Source organism: Dryobates pubescens, chromosome 2, assembly GCF_014839835.1.
Source record: "Dryobates pubescens isolate bDryPub1 chromosome 2, bDryPub1.pri, whole genome shotgun sequence".
Classification (NCBI taxonomy): Eukaryota; Metazoa; Chordata; class Aves; order Piciformes; family Picidae; genus Dryobates; species Dryobates pubescens.
Genome location: NC_071613.1, coordinates 17,304,256 through 17,318,824, shown reverse-complemented (window position 1 = coordinate 17,318,824; position 14,569 = coordinate 17,304,256). Strand labels below are relative to the sequence as shown.

Below are 14,569 nucleotides of genomic sequence, written 5' to 3'. Positions count from 1 at the left end.
AGGGAGCTGTGATTGTTTAGTCTGAAGAAGAGGAAGGTGAGAGGAGACCTTACTGCTGTCTACAGCTACCTGAAAGGCTGTTGGAGTGAGGCTGGTGTCAGCCTCTTCTCCCAAGTAGCTAGTGACAAGATGAGACAAAATAGCCTCAAGCTGCAGCAGTGGAGGTTTAGGTTGGCTATTAGGAAACATTTCTTTACTGAGAGTGGTCAGGCATTGGAAGAGGCTGCCCAGGGCAGTGGCAAAGTTGCCGTCCCTGGAAGTGTTGAAGAAATGAGTAGATGTGGCACTTTGGGACATGGTCTGGTGGTCATGGGGTTGTTGGGTAGAAGGCAGAAGGTTGATGATCTAAGAGGTCTTTTCCAACCCTAATGATTCTCTAAAACATTGACTGCCTCTGGTATTTGTGGAAATCACTAACTCTGTGTCTACCTCAGTTTCCACTTTGTAAGATGAGTGGTGAACAGTGACTCTTATGAAGAGTCTGTTCTCCAGACCCTTCCCCAGCTTTGTTGCCCTTCTCTGGACCTGTTTTAGTCCCTCAGTGTCCTTCTTGGAGTGAGGGGCCCAAAACTTTTGATTGAGCATTTGACGTGCAGCCTCACCAGTGCTGAGCACAGGGGCACAGTCCCTTCCCTGGTCCTGCTGGCTCCTGATGCAGAGCAGGCTTGCACTTGAGAGTCCCCTTCTCCTGGCTCTTGGGAGGACAATAGCTCTGCCTGACGAAGAGAAGTCCTCACTTTGAGGGATGAGGAGGATAATACACAGCAGCCATCTGCAATAGTTTAACACTTTGAATTTTATGATGCAGCAGCACATTCAATATTTCCACCTCTTTCTGCAGTGCTTTTGGGGCTGCATTTGCCAGGCTTTCATGCCAAGATGGCACTGCTGGCACCCAGACAGCTTTTGCTGGCATGGCTTCCGCAGTGCCTTCACACAGAACCAGCTGATCAGTTAATCATGGAAATTCAGATTATATTCTTTTAATGCTGAGCAGGTGCAGCCCCTCACTGTGAGCTGAGAGCAACTGGGGGGTTGCTGGCATTTTGGTTACAAACCTCCAAGGCAAGAGTTTCATGTCTGGGTTTAAGTTAGATGCTTGTCTCCATGATAGATGGCCTCATTCTGAGAGGGAGTGAGTCCTGACAACTGGAGCTGGCAGGCTGGGGGAATGAATTTCTTGTTTCACAAAGATGTATCTATTCTCAGGATATTTTCAGATCCCTGATCAAGATCTAAATCTCAAAATTCAGCTCTCATATAGAGATGAACAACATTTCATCTTGCCAGCATCAAGACTCGTGGAGATTCCTTGCGGCCACTGGTGTTTAGCTCAGCTGCTGGAAGGAGTCCCAGCTCTGTTGCCTCCTGCCTGGCCAAGCTCTGGGGTGGCAGGAGTGAAGGCTGGCTGGCAGCCTTACTCAAGGGGCTGCATGGTTACCATGGTGCTCTGGTGCTTAGGGAACAAGCCAGCCTGTGAGCTCCTTGGGATTCAGAATGGCAGGGCTGGGCTAGGGGATCCCTGGCTCCACAGCAGCCCTGAAGATAAATGGACCAGAGAGAGGCTGAAATACAAACCCCAATTGTTCTTCAGCCTTGCTAGGCTCAGACTTCACCAGAGGCTTTTTTGGAGCTGTTCAGAGGAGAATCATTTCCATAACAACATTCCAGTCTTCCCACTGAAGACTCCAGTAGCTTTGAACAAGCGGTCGTGGTCTTGAGGGTGTCCCCAGCTGAGCCAAGGTGTGTGCACAGCACAGTACCAATCACATGCCCTGAAGCAACAGCTGACATGAGGCACACAGGCTGGCTCCTGAACACCATGAAGTCATGAAAGGTGTCTAGCACTGCTAAGTTAGAGCCTCCAGGTTATTTTCCCTGGGTTGTTTCCCCCTTCTACTTTTGTGGAAAGGCAAGGGGCTCCAGTAGATCCTCCTAGCATGTCTTCTCTGTGTCTCACATCCATACCCCATCTCAACTGGCACTAGATGTTGCATTTAGGGATGGCAGCCCCCTGTGATTAGGGGAGCTTTAGGCTGGATGTTAGGAAGAAATTCTTCATAGAGAGAGTGACTGGCCATTGGAATGTGCTGCCCAGGGAGGTGGTGGAGTCACCATCCCTGGAGGTGTTTAAGAAGAGACTGGATGGGGCACTTGGTGCCACGGCTTAGTTGATTAGATGGTGCTGGGTGATAGGTTGGATTCGATGATCTCAAGGGTCTTTTCCAACCTGGGTAATTCTATTCTGTTCTAATTCTCACTGGCCAAATTCACATAAACATTAAACCATAAAGAAGAAGGAAACAGATGACCAAGCTGCCAGTTAGCAGCCTCTGAACTCATTGTATGTGATAGAAGCAGCATTCTGTCACTGGCTGAGCCACCACAAGGGCCCTGTTCAGTGGCCACAAGGGCACATTGCTGTCCTGTGGATAACTTTTTGTCCCCCAGGACTCCGAGGTCCTTCTCTGTGGAGCTGCTGCCCAGCAGGTCAACCCCTAAGCTGTACTGTGCATGAGGTTATTCCTCCCTAGGTGCAGGGCTCTATGCTCATCCCTGTTGAACTTTATGAGGTTCATCTCCACCCAACATTCCAGTCTGTCCAGGTCTCACTGGATGGGTAGCACAGCCCTCTGGGTGTGTCAGCCACTACTCCCAGTTTTGCACCATCAGCAAACTTGCTGAGGGTCCACTCTGTCCCTTCATCCTGTCATTGATGAAGCTGTTGAGCAAGACTGGACCCAGTACTGAACCCTGGGCAGCACCACTAGCTAGAGGCCTCCAGCTGGACTCTGTGCCACTGATCAAACCCCTCTGAGCTCTATTGTTTAGCCAGTTCTCAATCCATCTCACTGTCCACTCATCTAACCCACACTTCCTGAGCTTACCTGTGAGGATGTTATGAGAGATGCTGTCACAAGCCCTGTGTCAGGGGGGGCACAGCTATTGCCCATCCGCGTGATGCTAGGACCTCAGAGCTGCAGGTTCGGTGCTGTGGCAGCTACTGCATGCACAAAGAACAAAGCCCTTAATATTTACAGCCACAATAAAACCTTACTTTGGAGGCTGCAAAGCATTTAGGCTTGTTCCTGCTCTGTTGCACTGGATTCCCTAGGTTAATTATGGGTTGTGCAGAGGAGCATCACTTTTCAGCAGTTCTGCAAAGGCAGTGTATTCATGAACGCTTGCTCGGGGCTTGTCAGCCTTGACATTTACACAGAGGGTTGGTAAAACAGGGCACTGATACCCCTAATCATCACCAGGAACAAAAAAAATGTCAGACAATAGGAGACTGTCTCAGCCATTCACTGGAAAAACAACATCTGGTTCGGTGCCTCTGCAGGCACAGACTATCTGCAAGGGCTTTTTGCTCTTGAAGCAGAGCTCAGCTGACAGGTTGCTGTCTGGAAGAAGCATGGTGATCTATTTATGCACTGCCTTTGAGAGATGCAGTCTTCAATTAGGACAGGAGTTGGGAAGTGAGGCAAAAGAGCTGATGGAGATGGGAGACACCAGGATTTTTGGCATGCAGGTTCTGTGCAATTTGGTCTCAAGAGCATTTTCACAAAATGGAATACAATGAGCCTTGGTTTTGTAGCTGATTAAACTGAGCTGACGTCCCCTCCTCCAGACACAAGTGTCCTTCTTGGCCTCACCTAGACTTGAAGAGATGTGTGACATTCAGGGAGAGTTGGCAGCATCTTTATCCTTCCTGTGGAAGTTACTCCAGTGTTTACTGAGTGCCTGCCTTGGGAAATGGGCAATCTCTCCTCAGGAGCTGACAGAGAAAAAGCATTAGGCTCATGGTGGCAGAGAGTCTGCCCTGAGCAGCCTGCAGCACCCCAGCTTCCAGGCTCTGGTGATCCCACCAGCTGCTCACAAGCAGTAGCTCTTCTATGGACCATGAGGGCTTCACCACTCCAACGTAATAAGCCAGAGTTCATAGAGTTAATCCTCTGCCTGATATTGTTGGAAAATTAACTAATGAGGAGGGAGATGATTGTCCCTCTGTACTCAGCTCTGGTGAGGCCACACCTTGAGTATTGTGTTCAGTTTTGGGCACCTCAGTACAAGAAAGATGTGGAGGTGCTGGAGCCAGGGCAGAGGAGGGCAAGGAAACTGGGAAGGGCCTGGAGAATAAATCTGATGAAGAGCAACTGAAGGAGCTGGGGATGGTTAGTGTGAAACAGAGGGGAGACCTCATTGCTGTCTACAGCTACCTGGAAGGACCTTGTGGAGAGGTTGGTGCTGGTCTCTTCTCACAAGTAATTAGTGACAGTTCCAGAAGTTCAAAAGTTCAGATTGTGTCTAGCTGCTCCTGGTCCTTGCTGCCTTTGAAGGACACTTGGTTAATTCAGGGAAGGACCTTTGTGGAGACATCAGTGACAAGGATGCAGAGAATCTTTGTCATCTCAAGTTCCATCTGGAAAGCTTTTCATTTGTACAGACACCTTATCTTGATCCCATCATTCACAAGGACAACAGGCTTGGGAGGGGACAGAGCCTGTTCCATTCATATGAAAACTGTCCCTAAAATGGAATGTTTGGGCTTGGACTTGGACATCCAGCACTTTGGAAGGGGTACTTAGATCTAGATGTAATTTTTCTCTGTGGATGACCCCAGATACCATTTAGAGATGTTCAGATATGATCACAGAATCACAGAGTGTTAGGGGCTGGAAGGGACCTTGAAAGATCATCAAATCCAAGCCCCCTGCCAGAGCAGGATCACCTAGGGCAGATCACACAGGAACACATCCAGGCAGGATTTGAATATCTCCAGAGAGGGAGACTCCACAACCGCCCTGGACAGCCTGCTCCAGGGCTCTGTCACCCTCACTGGGAAAACATTTTTCCTCCTTTTTTACGTGAAACTTCCTCTGCCTCAGCTTCCACCCATTGCCCCTTGTCCTGTCACTGGGCACCACCCAGCAAAGCCTGGCTCCAGCCTCTCAGGACTCACCCTTTACAGCTTGCTTGCTCCACTCGGACCTGGCTTCTCCCTGGATCTGCCTGCCCTGGGATCCTGCTCCCTGCCTGCCATGGACCCGCAGCTTTCCTGCAATGCTCAGCCAGTGCCGCTGTGTGAGTCTTGCCTCATGGCAGCCGTGTCTGCGGACACTGGGATTCTGGCGGGTCCTTTTCCTTCGGATTGTGCCTCCTTATCCACACACTGGATTATAAACCTGCAGTTCTGGAGCCTGCCACCGAAGAGACTTAGGGACCTGCTCCATCCTGGTGAGTACAAGCTCCAGGGACGATGGCTCTGCCACCTCCCTGGGCAGCCTGTTCCACTCTTGCAGGAAAGAATTTTCCCCTAATATCCAACCTAGACCAGCCCTGGCACAATTTCAGGCCATCCCACTTTCCCTCATTGCAACTGGCTCTGACCACAGGCCCAGAGCAAGACATTTGGGACATGCTTAGGCCAAAGCTCTCCATCCACCAGTTTGTCCATTAACCTTTTGTTCATGTAGCTGCTGTGCAATAGAGCAGCACTTCAGGTGCTAAACATAGGCAGGTGTTTAGACCCAGCAATATGCTTTATGACTCTGTGCACAGTTACTCCAGGTTGTAAGGAAAATGGTGTGTGGGTAGAGGTTAATGTTCACAGAGGAGACAGAGCAGTCCTGTAAAACTTTATTCAAATTAAAGGAGAGTCCAAGCTCCCTGTGGGGTCTCTCAGACTGCTGGAGGGCAAGGAAGGGAGACATCAGTGATAAGAATGCAGACAATCAGTCATCTCAAGCTTCCTCTGGAAGCCTTTTCATTGTGTGTGTTGAAACACCTCCTCTTAATCCTACCAACCTGCGGCTGGACTCTTTCCTCTGAAGAAAGGAACGCTGGGATCCTAAACACCAGGAGTGCCTTCCAGACAATCCACTAACATCAGTGCCTGCTCAGCGGTTAGCCATACCATTATTTGTAACACAGGGACCCCTTCCTAACGCTGTGGTACCAACCCTTTGATTCCTTGAGCATATCATCACGTGTGGAGCATTTTACACCGCTGCGTATTTTTTACTACCGGATGAGCTGCGTGTGTGAGCGACACAAAACAGATGAATCTTGCTCTTGCACTTACTGCAACCTATCAGCTGCTCTGCTGAGACATGAAATGCAGACAGAAATCTGCCTCACCTCTCTCCAGCTAATTTTAGTTTCTCCCTCTCCTCTCTCTAGCTGTGTGTGTGTATAAAATCCCTGGCAGCCTGACAGCGCTCCAGTAACCTGTGCCACACGCCACAGGAGAAGCCCTCACCAACCATCTGCTCGCGTGGCATGGGTTAACTGAGCCTGTGGGATTGTGCTTACCTAAACAAAACCACTGCAGTGAGGGGGGAAAACAATGAATGGGTGGAGATGATCAGCCCATGCATTCCAGCTAGTGCAGTCCAGGCAGCAGTGACAGCCTGAAGGTTGCAGCAACATCGGGATCTGCATTCCAAGTGCACAGATCTTACAGTCTGGAGTGATTCGGCTCGGAGCTGCTCTTTATTTGCTGAGCCATGGCCAGCAACCAGGCCAGCCTGCAGGATGATCAAAGCAGGCACTGCAAGTTCTTATCCTATATGTTCTACCAGGCTGTGAGAGATCACAAGCCCGTGTGGATGCTGGAAGACATGAGAACTATGGAGTATTTTTACTGGGAGGAAAACGCCAGCCTAAGGACCTACTCACCTTCAGAAGCCCTTCTCTATGCAGTGGTGCATAACCACCTGCCTTATGCTCAGTATCTGCTGTCTCATTTTCCAGAGGAGGCTCTCAAGGTGCCTGGGGAACACTTCTGCTATTGCCCATCCTCTGCTCCTCACTTGGCCATGGCCGTCACGTATGACAGGAGGGATATTTTGGGGCTGATCATCAAAATTGCACACAAGCTGCCCAGCTTGAACTCCTACATCAACAGGACTGGCTGCTTTCATCTGGAAGATGGGAAAACCCCCCTGCACCTCGCCTGCGAGCTGCTGAGATCAGAGACAGTGCTCATCCTCCTCGGGAACGGAGCGTCTCCCAGGATAGAGGATAGCAAAGGGCTCACCCCACTGGACGTCATCCTGGAGCAGATGTGGGACTCCAAAGTCAACGTGGCATCAAAGAAGCTCTGCCTCGACTACCTCTTGCTTTTCATGCCCAACCCACAGTTTAAGATGAGGAAAGTTCTGCAGGAGCATCCAGACCACTGGACAGCCTTGCTGGGGGAAGACAAATTCAACAGCCTGGTGGGGAACACACCTGCTTCTTTATATCTGCAAGCTATGCAAACTATCCTCCAGACTCTTCCCCCTTCCCACTTCCCTAAAAGCATCCAGGAACTACCTATACCTCAGGCACTAAAGCCCTTACCATCCTATGGCAAAAAGCTACCAGCAAAAAACGTGGTAAATGGTTTTCCTTGACTTTGTATTCACTGGGGCTGGGATTTTCAAAGGCAGCCCGGGGGGAGCTGGTCATTTTAATGTGATTGTAGTACTTAACCTGTTAGGCTCTGCTGGACAATCCAATGTCTTGTGGCAAGACTTTCAATGTCTTTTTTTAAACTGATTGCAGGCAGGGCACTTTTGTAAAGGCAAAAGCCTTCCCCTTGTTATGTGTTGTGCTGGTGTTGTGCATGTGAAGGGTTAAGCGTGCTGTGTTGGGTTTCTTAGCTGTCAGCCGGTGTCAGTGTATCTGAATTCCCTGTGTGGTAACTGTATCCTGCCCAATGTACCCAGGGGGGAAAGGCACTAAGTGCTCAGTGGGATTGTCGAACGCTGTTAACTATGGGACCGCGTTCTGCTGGAGCTGGGAGAAATACCACCCCATGCCAGCCGGGTCCAAACGCCAGGTTGCCTTTCTCACAATGATCTAGCATCATCTAGTCATAACCCCAAAGTCCATGGCTGATGCTGCAGGGACGCAGAGGCAGTCCTGTGGGGCAGCTGGTTTTGCTGGGACACTTCACAGCAGGTCAGAGCACGGAGAGCATGAATTCAGAGAGGGGCAGTAAGTGCCTATTCTTGGCTGGGGGGATAAAGATAGGCAGAGCAGCGTCCCGGGAAGGAAGGGGTTAAAGGCAATCCTAGCCCTGATTCCTCTACAGGCTTGTGCAATGAGGAAGGAACCATTTTCCCTGCTGTCCAATAAAGCAATGGTAACAAGAATAGGGCCAGTGGAAGCTCCTTCCTTCACAAGTGCCATGATTTCTCCTGGACTTGCATTGTGGGGCTGACTATGTCTCCAACAAGAGATGCAGCTCACTAACTTGATTTCCCAGTGGGTCTCAGAGCCAGCAGCATTTGTTCCTTCTCCTAAGCTGGGCTATGATGTCCTGCTGTTACAAGTTGTCACTTGTCAATCAGGAGTCCTCACCCAGCGTCTGATCCTGGGCAATACAGAAACCTGCCACCCACTGCCCTGGTACCACCGGCAGGATGTGTTTGCAGAAGGCAAGGCTGGGGCTGCCCTGCTTTCTCTGGGGAGCTCTGCAGCTCCTCACTGCCCAGGCACTTCAGTTAAGTGATTCTTAAAGCAATCCCATTGATACAGCACACAGGGGCAGGGCTAGACAGCAGCTAACGTCAGACAATGGGAATTCTTGGTTCTTCTCACTCAAATCACCTCCCCTTCTTGCCGGGGTCTGGCTAGGCAGGATGTGTGTCCACTTCTCAGCAGCTCCGTGCAGAAGTGGCTGGTGTCTCCTCTGGCCCTGCCTGTGCCTAGCTGGCTGTGCTAGAGCCGCCCCTGCTTTCTCCATCAGCACAGGAGCACTTCTCCTTGGCTCTCTTGTGCACAGGGTGACTCCTGTGTGCCAGGACACTGGTTGTGGCCAGGTGGAGATTTCCTGCAGGACTGCTGAGTGCAGCCAACTGGAACATCCTTTTGGGGACACTGGGATGCTCCTCCCAGAGATCCCTTCCCCTGTGCCACAGAAGCACCTCGCTGCCATTGCCATCTGTGCTGGGAGAAGCAGCAGCTTGCTTGTGAGATGGGGAAAATGGCAGCTCAGCCCTAAAAGTGGCAAGCAGGCCACAAAAGGGTTAACTCTTCTCCCCAGATCCCACATCCCTGGTGCTGCAATGTCCTTCCACCCCTGCCCTTGGGGACTTGCATGTCTTTCCCCATCTGTGTCTATCCCTCCTTGTGTGGTGGGCAAGGATATGGCTGGTGGTGGATAAATTCAGGGTCAATCTGCATCTTCCCTACTGAAAGAGTTCTCAAGCACTGGAACAGGCCGCCCAGGGAAGTGGCTGAATCACCATCCCTGAATGCACTTAAAAGCCACCTAGACATGGTGCTCAAGAATATGGTGGTGTAGTGGCCCTGGTAGAGCTAGACCGTTGGACTTGATGATCTTGAAGGTCTTTCCCAGCCATAATGATTCAGTGTTTCTGTGAGTCCCTGAATCTTGGGCAAGGGTTTTGCAGAGTGGGTGCTTGCTCAGCAGCCTCTGCAGCAGGCGGAGGCTGTCACAGCTCGGGAAGCAAAGCAGAGCCCGAGGCAGATTTGCATTATAAGCGGTGGCTGAGCTGCCTCTGCCAAGCGCTGCAGGCTGCCCAACCCTGGCAGCCCTCACAAACCTGGAGCTGCAGGTAGAGGACACAGCAGGCGCTGGCTGCCCATGGCTGGTGAGGGCAACCACACAGAGCAGGGCCCCTGTAGCACCCCTGGAGGCGGGAGGAGCAGGACTGGGTTTGGGCCCAGCAGCACTGCAGCATCTCTTCCGGATGCTGGGTGCCGGTGGGCGAGAGGCGGAGGAGGCTGCTGATGGATATTATTAGAAGAGTAATTAGGCCCCGGGGAGCAGAGATCCCAGGCAAGGAGGGAATCGAAATCACCAACTGTTACTGCACTGGCTGGAAACGAGGAGAGCTTTGGTGCTATAAGGGATTTCAGGAAAGACAGGAGGGAAGGGAAGGCTGTTTGACTCACAGACCAAGGGCGGCAGCTTTTCTTGGGATCAGTGAGGCAGCGCTTTCCAGTGAGGCAGGTGGCTGTACACTGAGAGGGAGCAAGTGGGTCTGAAATGCTGCAGGGATCTCTTGGTGACTGTAACAGCTGTGGATCATTGCAAAGGTCAGGGTGCAGGCACTTCAGGCTTTCTGGGTGGGTTTGTGGCAGGCAGCAGGATGTCCCTGTGGCTGCCCACTATCCACCCAGCCAGGCAGAGATAAGAGACATATTCCCAGCAACTGTTCAAGAAGCTCAAATCCTTGGGTGTAGCTCCAGCTGATTTCACAGCCTCGAAGAAAGCTGCTGGGCCATTTGTTGGCCAGCATGCAAAAACTCTGCTGTGCTGAGCTCACTGTGCAAAAGGCATCCATGGGAGATGATCTGGAGGTCATCTGGAGAGATTGCTCCACAAGCCTCTCAATCCTCATTTTCCTGACTGTTATAACAAGAGATTGACTCCTAGCTGGCCCTCAGCTGCTGAGCCACCCTTGGTCCCACTGGACCAGGCTTTGGGGCAAGTAACATTGAGCTGACAACAGTTTTCCATCACCAGTAGTGACAGAGTGCAGGGTAGATGTCCTTCTGCTGGAAGGGAGAAATCTTCTCCCTAAACCCAGTTTGCTTATCCTGTGGTGACCCGCCTGTAAGTTTGACATCAAGTTTGTCTTTGTGCTCTGTACATTGACACTACATCAGACACAGCCAAATCTATCTCAGCCCCACCTGCACTGAATTTTGTCTCCATTCTTTCCAGGCCAGGTCATCAGCAAAGCCTCTGTGACTGCATGGCTGCTGTGCTGGTGACTTTGTCCATCACAGAAGGTGCCAGGTGCCGCATGGGGAGGTTTACATTTCCCTTCTGTACACACAGAGTAAGGGTGGCTGAGATCTGTACTGTGGAACCTTGGGACACGAATAAAAGCAGGGGACAAAAGGAGGAGGCTGAAGTCGCTGCTGGTCTTTGGGTTACAGACTAGCTCTGCAGGGCACACCTGGACTGCACTTCTGAGGAGTAGCACTGTGAGGCTCTGAGCTGTGTGTGCAGGGCTGCAGCTTCCCTGACAGGCACTGCAAGAGGCTTGGCGTGGGTGTGTGAGTGTGTGGGTGCCTGTGTGCACACCTCTGTGTGTGTGGTAGTGTTGTGTGTGCCTGTGTGCATGCCTCTGTGTGTGTGTACATGTGTGTGCGTTTGAACATATATGTGCCTGTGCCCCTACCTACCCTCCCCTGGCACAGTGCCTACCTGCCCTGTTCTCCCTATCCCTCCAGTCCTTGCCCACATCAATGCCTTAGGCACACAGCCTTTTCCAGGAGCTCTCTGTGCATCCCAAGCTCTGTGCTGCTCACAGGTAAGGACATTCCTTCTTCCCTTGTCAAGAGGCAGCAGCTTTGCCCTTGAAATGGATGTTGTGCCCTTCAAATGGGTGTTGTGCCCTTGAACACCAAGCCCAAAGGGTCCAGCACAGGGTCTGTGACAGTGCCACATTTTCTTATTGAATCCTTCTATTTGTGTCTTTATTTATTTACAATAAAATCTACTCAGCATTTGTCTCTGTCTCTCTTTTCTCTGGGCTGCCAGCAAAATTCAGCCACTTATGACCTCCTAACTCTGTGCTTCTGTCTGTTTCTGCAGCACCACTAGCAGGAAGGACAGACCAGATTCTGACCTCTGTTTACACCTCCTTACACCTGAAGTAAAGGCTTTTTAAGCTGATTGTATCACTCATGGTGTTTGTTGGTCTAAAGAAGAACAGAAACTCTTTGTGCATTTGCATTCTTCAAGGCTCCAAGACTGACTTCAGCAGAAAAATTGATGTGATGCTTAATCCCTGAAAACATTTTATACCTTTTTGGTACTCTGAATGTATGCAGAGATCTTTTTTCCATCTCTCCAACACCAGTGGGCATTTCACAGAATCACTGAATGGTCTGGGTTGGAAGGGACCTCCAAAGGTCATCCAGTCCAACCCCCTCTGCAGTCAGCAGGGACATCCTCAACTAGATCAAGTTGCCCAGAGCCCTGTCGAGTCTCACCTTGAGTATCTTCAGGGATGAGGCCTCAACTACCTCCCTGGGCAACCTGTTCCAGTGTTCCACCACCCTCATGGTGCAGAACTTGTTCCTAACATCCAATTTAAATTTCCTCTTCTCTAGTTTGAAGCCATTGTCCTTTGTCCTATCACTGCAGGCCTTTATAAACAGTCTCTCTCCATCCTTCTTGTAGCCCCCTTCAGGCACTGGAAGACTGCTACTAGGTCTCCCTGGAGCCTTCTCTTCCCCAGGCTGAACAGCCCCTCCCTTTTGCCAGTTCCCTTGGCTTTTCTGGAGGCAGCATGAGAGTGCCAGATGCTGCTGTTCACTGCCTGAGACTGAGTGTCGCCCGGCCCGAGTACCAAGGAATGTTCATTGTAGGACACAACTTTCTGACAGAGCCATACTTTTGTAATGTGGGGGTCTCTTTTTTTAGGGGAAAAAGAAAAAAAGAAAAAGAAGAAGAAGGAAGAAATCTTCCCTCTAATTGTGTTTGTACTTCACTTGCTGCATGATTAAAGAGAGAAAGAAAAAAACCCAAGATTGTAAAGTGCTGGAAATGAAATCTCTGTACATGCCCTGGTGTAATTAGGTCAATTAGCTGTGTAAATCATTTGATTTGATTGTATTGCTACAATAAACTTGAAGTTTAAACCTGATGTGTCTTTTATTAGCCAGCTGGTCACACACACACACCCCCTCCCCCCCCCCCGCCCCCCATGCCTATTGCTTTTGCTTTGGCTCATGTGAGGAGGGACTTCACACAAGGGCTTGTAGTGACAGAATGAGAGGGAATGGACTGAAGCTTGAGCAGAGGAGATTTAGACTGGAGATTGGGAAAATATTCTTTCCAGTGAGGGTGGTGAGACACTGGAACAGGTTGCCCAGGGAGGCTGTGGATGCTCCCTGGAGGTAGAGACACCAAATCATAGAATGATCTGGGTTGGAAGTGACCTCCAAAGGTCACCTAGTTCAACCCCCTGTGCAGTCAGCAGGGACATCCCCAACTAGAGCAGATTGCTCAGGTCCTTGTTGAGCCATACCTTGAATACCTACGGTGATGGAGTGTCAACTACCTCCCCAGGCTGATGGGGTGTCAACTACCCCCCAGGGCAACCTGCTGCAGTGTTCCACTGCCCTCAGGAGCTATCAAATCCTTTGATTTGATGTGGCAACAAGGTCTTACAGCTCTGCCAAAATGAAATCTAGCACAGCAAGATTTGACTCTCTGAGCCAGTGCTTCACAGTCCCAACTACATTCATGGAAACCAGAAATGGGTAGAAATTCCTTGGACCACTGAATCCATCAAACAGCCACAGGTTTACATTCTGAGTTCAGAGAGTCATAGAATGATTTGAAGATTTCATTCTGACTGCTGAGCCATTACCTCCAAAAATGTGATCTGCAGAAGATAACACTGTCCTTCCCAGGCTTGCAATAGCTGGCTCTGTTGTCAGAGGATGACCTCAAGTGATGAGGTGAACCCACATCTCAAAGATCTGCTCTAAGGTGGAGATGGATCAGAAGAAGATGCTCCACAGGGGTGAACAGTCATTTCTTTTGGAGATTTTAATCTCTTAGGCTTGAGTTCACCTCACAACAAAGCTGTTTGCAGGGAATGTATCAGAGCTGGCAGCCTCCTTTCCACGGCTGGTTGGAATCTTATTTCCTTCCTAAGGTCTTTCTTTGCATGAAAAGATGCCCTGGTAAGGCTTTCAGTGCCAACTGCAACTTCTCCTGTAGGCTCAGCTGCTGCTGCAGATCCTCAGGCAGATGTGCAACCTCACACCCACTGTGCTCTCCTGGGGTTATCGATACACTGGCACCTGCACAGGAACATGGACCATCCAGCTCCTCTGTTGCCCTGCCAAAACCAGCTACCCAAAGAGTTCCAGGTGATGGGTGTCTGGTTTTGATGATGATGATTGGACTACAGGGCTTGGATTACACTGCCAGCTGTACCCACAGATGCCAGAGTGCACAAGTACATAGAAGCTATAACCAAAAGACTTCAGCTTGTTCTTCCACAAGAGGTTATTGGTTTCATGAAAGAGTACAGAGAGGGAAATTGTTTCACTGATCCAAATTTTAAGACCAAGACTATCTCCTTGCCTCCATAGTGAGAGATATAGGCCTGACTACTTCACCACCTGATTGTGGTTCCCAAGTTTTCTGGCTTATTTGCTTCCATCTTTCCTGTACTTGAGAATGAGAACTTGGTTCAATTTATCTTGTGCCCTGGCAGCCCTGCAGAGGCTGACCATCACGGCATCTCCCTCTGGCAGCTGAGGGAGCCCTGGGCTGAGGCATCCCTCAGAGTCAGGCTCATCTAGATAGGTTTTTTGTAACTGTAGTGAATTGTAGGCCACACACCAGCAGAAACTTGCCCTTGCCACTTGCTTCTGGAGTGTGGACATGGTGCTGAGAGACATGGTTCAGTGGCAGTGGCTTAGCAGTAGTGGTGGATTGTGAGCTCTAGGCTAGTGGTTGGACTTGATGACGTCCAAGGTCTCTCCCAACCTCAGCAGTTCTGTGGTCCTATGATTTTCCAGGCTGGGTCTCAGTTCCAGCTCCAGCTCCAGTTAAGAATGTTGGTATTTTGCC

The 14,569-nt window shown here is 50.4% G+C and overlaps 1 protein-coding gene across 1 annotated transcript; it reads left to right on the top strand.

Moving 5' to 3' along the window:
- The first annotated feature begins 6,120 nt into the window (after positions 1 to 6,120).
- LOC104305012 (ankyrin repeat domain-containing protein 9) lies at positions 6,121 to 12,564 on the top strand. Its single transcript, XM_054171235.1, has 2 exons — positions 6,121 to 7,382; positions 11,567 to 12,564. Exons 1-2 carry the CDS (start codon positions 6,510 to 6,512, stop codon positions 11,573 to 11,575), a joined length of 882 nt encoding a protein of 293 aa, XP_054027210.1. The 5' UTR covers positions 6,121 to 6,509; the 3' UTR covers positions 11,576 to 12,564.
- Positions 12,565 to 14,569: the final 2,005 nt, after the last annotated feature.

Bases quoted from the DNA above. Each gene is read 5' to 3' on its own strand.
- LOC104305012 (XM_054171235.1), top strand. From the start codon at position 6,510: ATGGCCAGCAACCAGGCCAGCCTGCAGGATGATCAAAGCAGGCACTGC.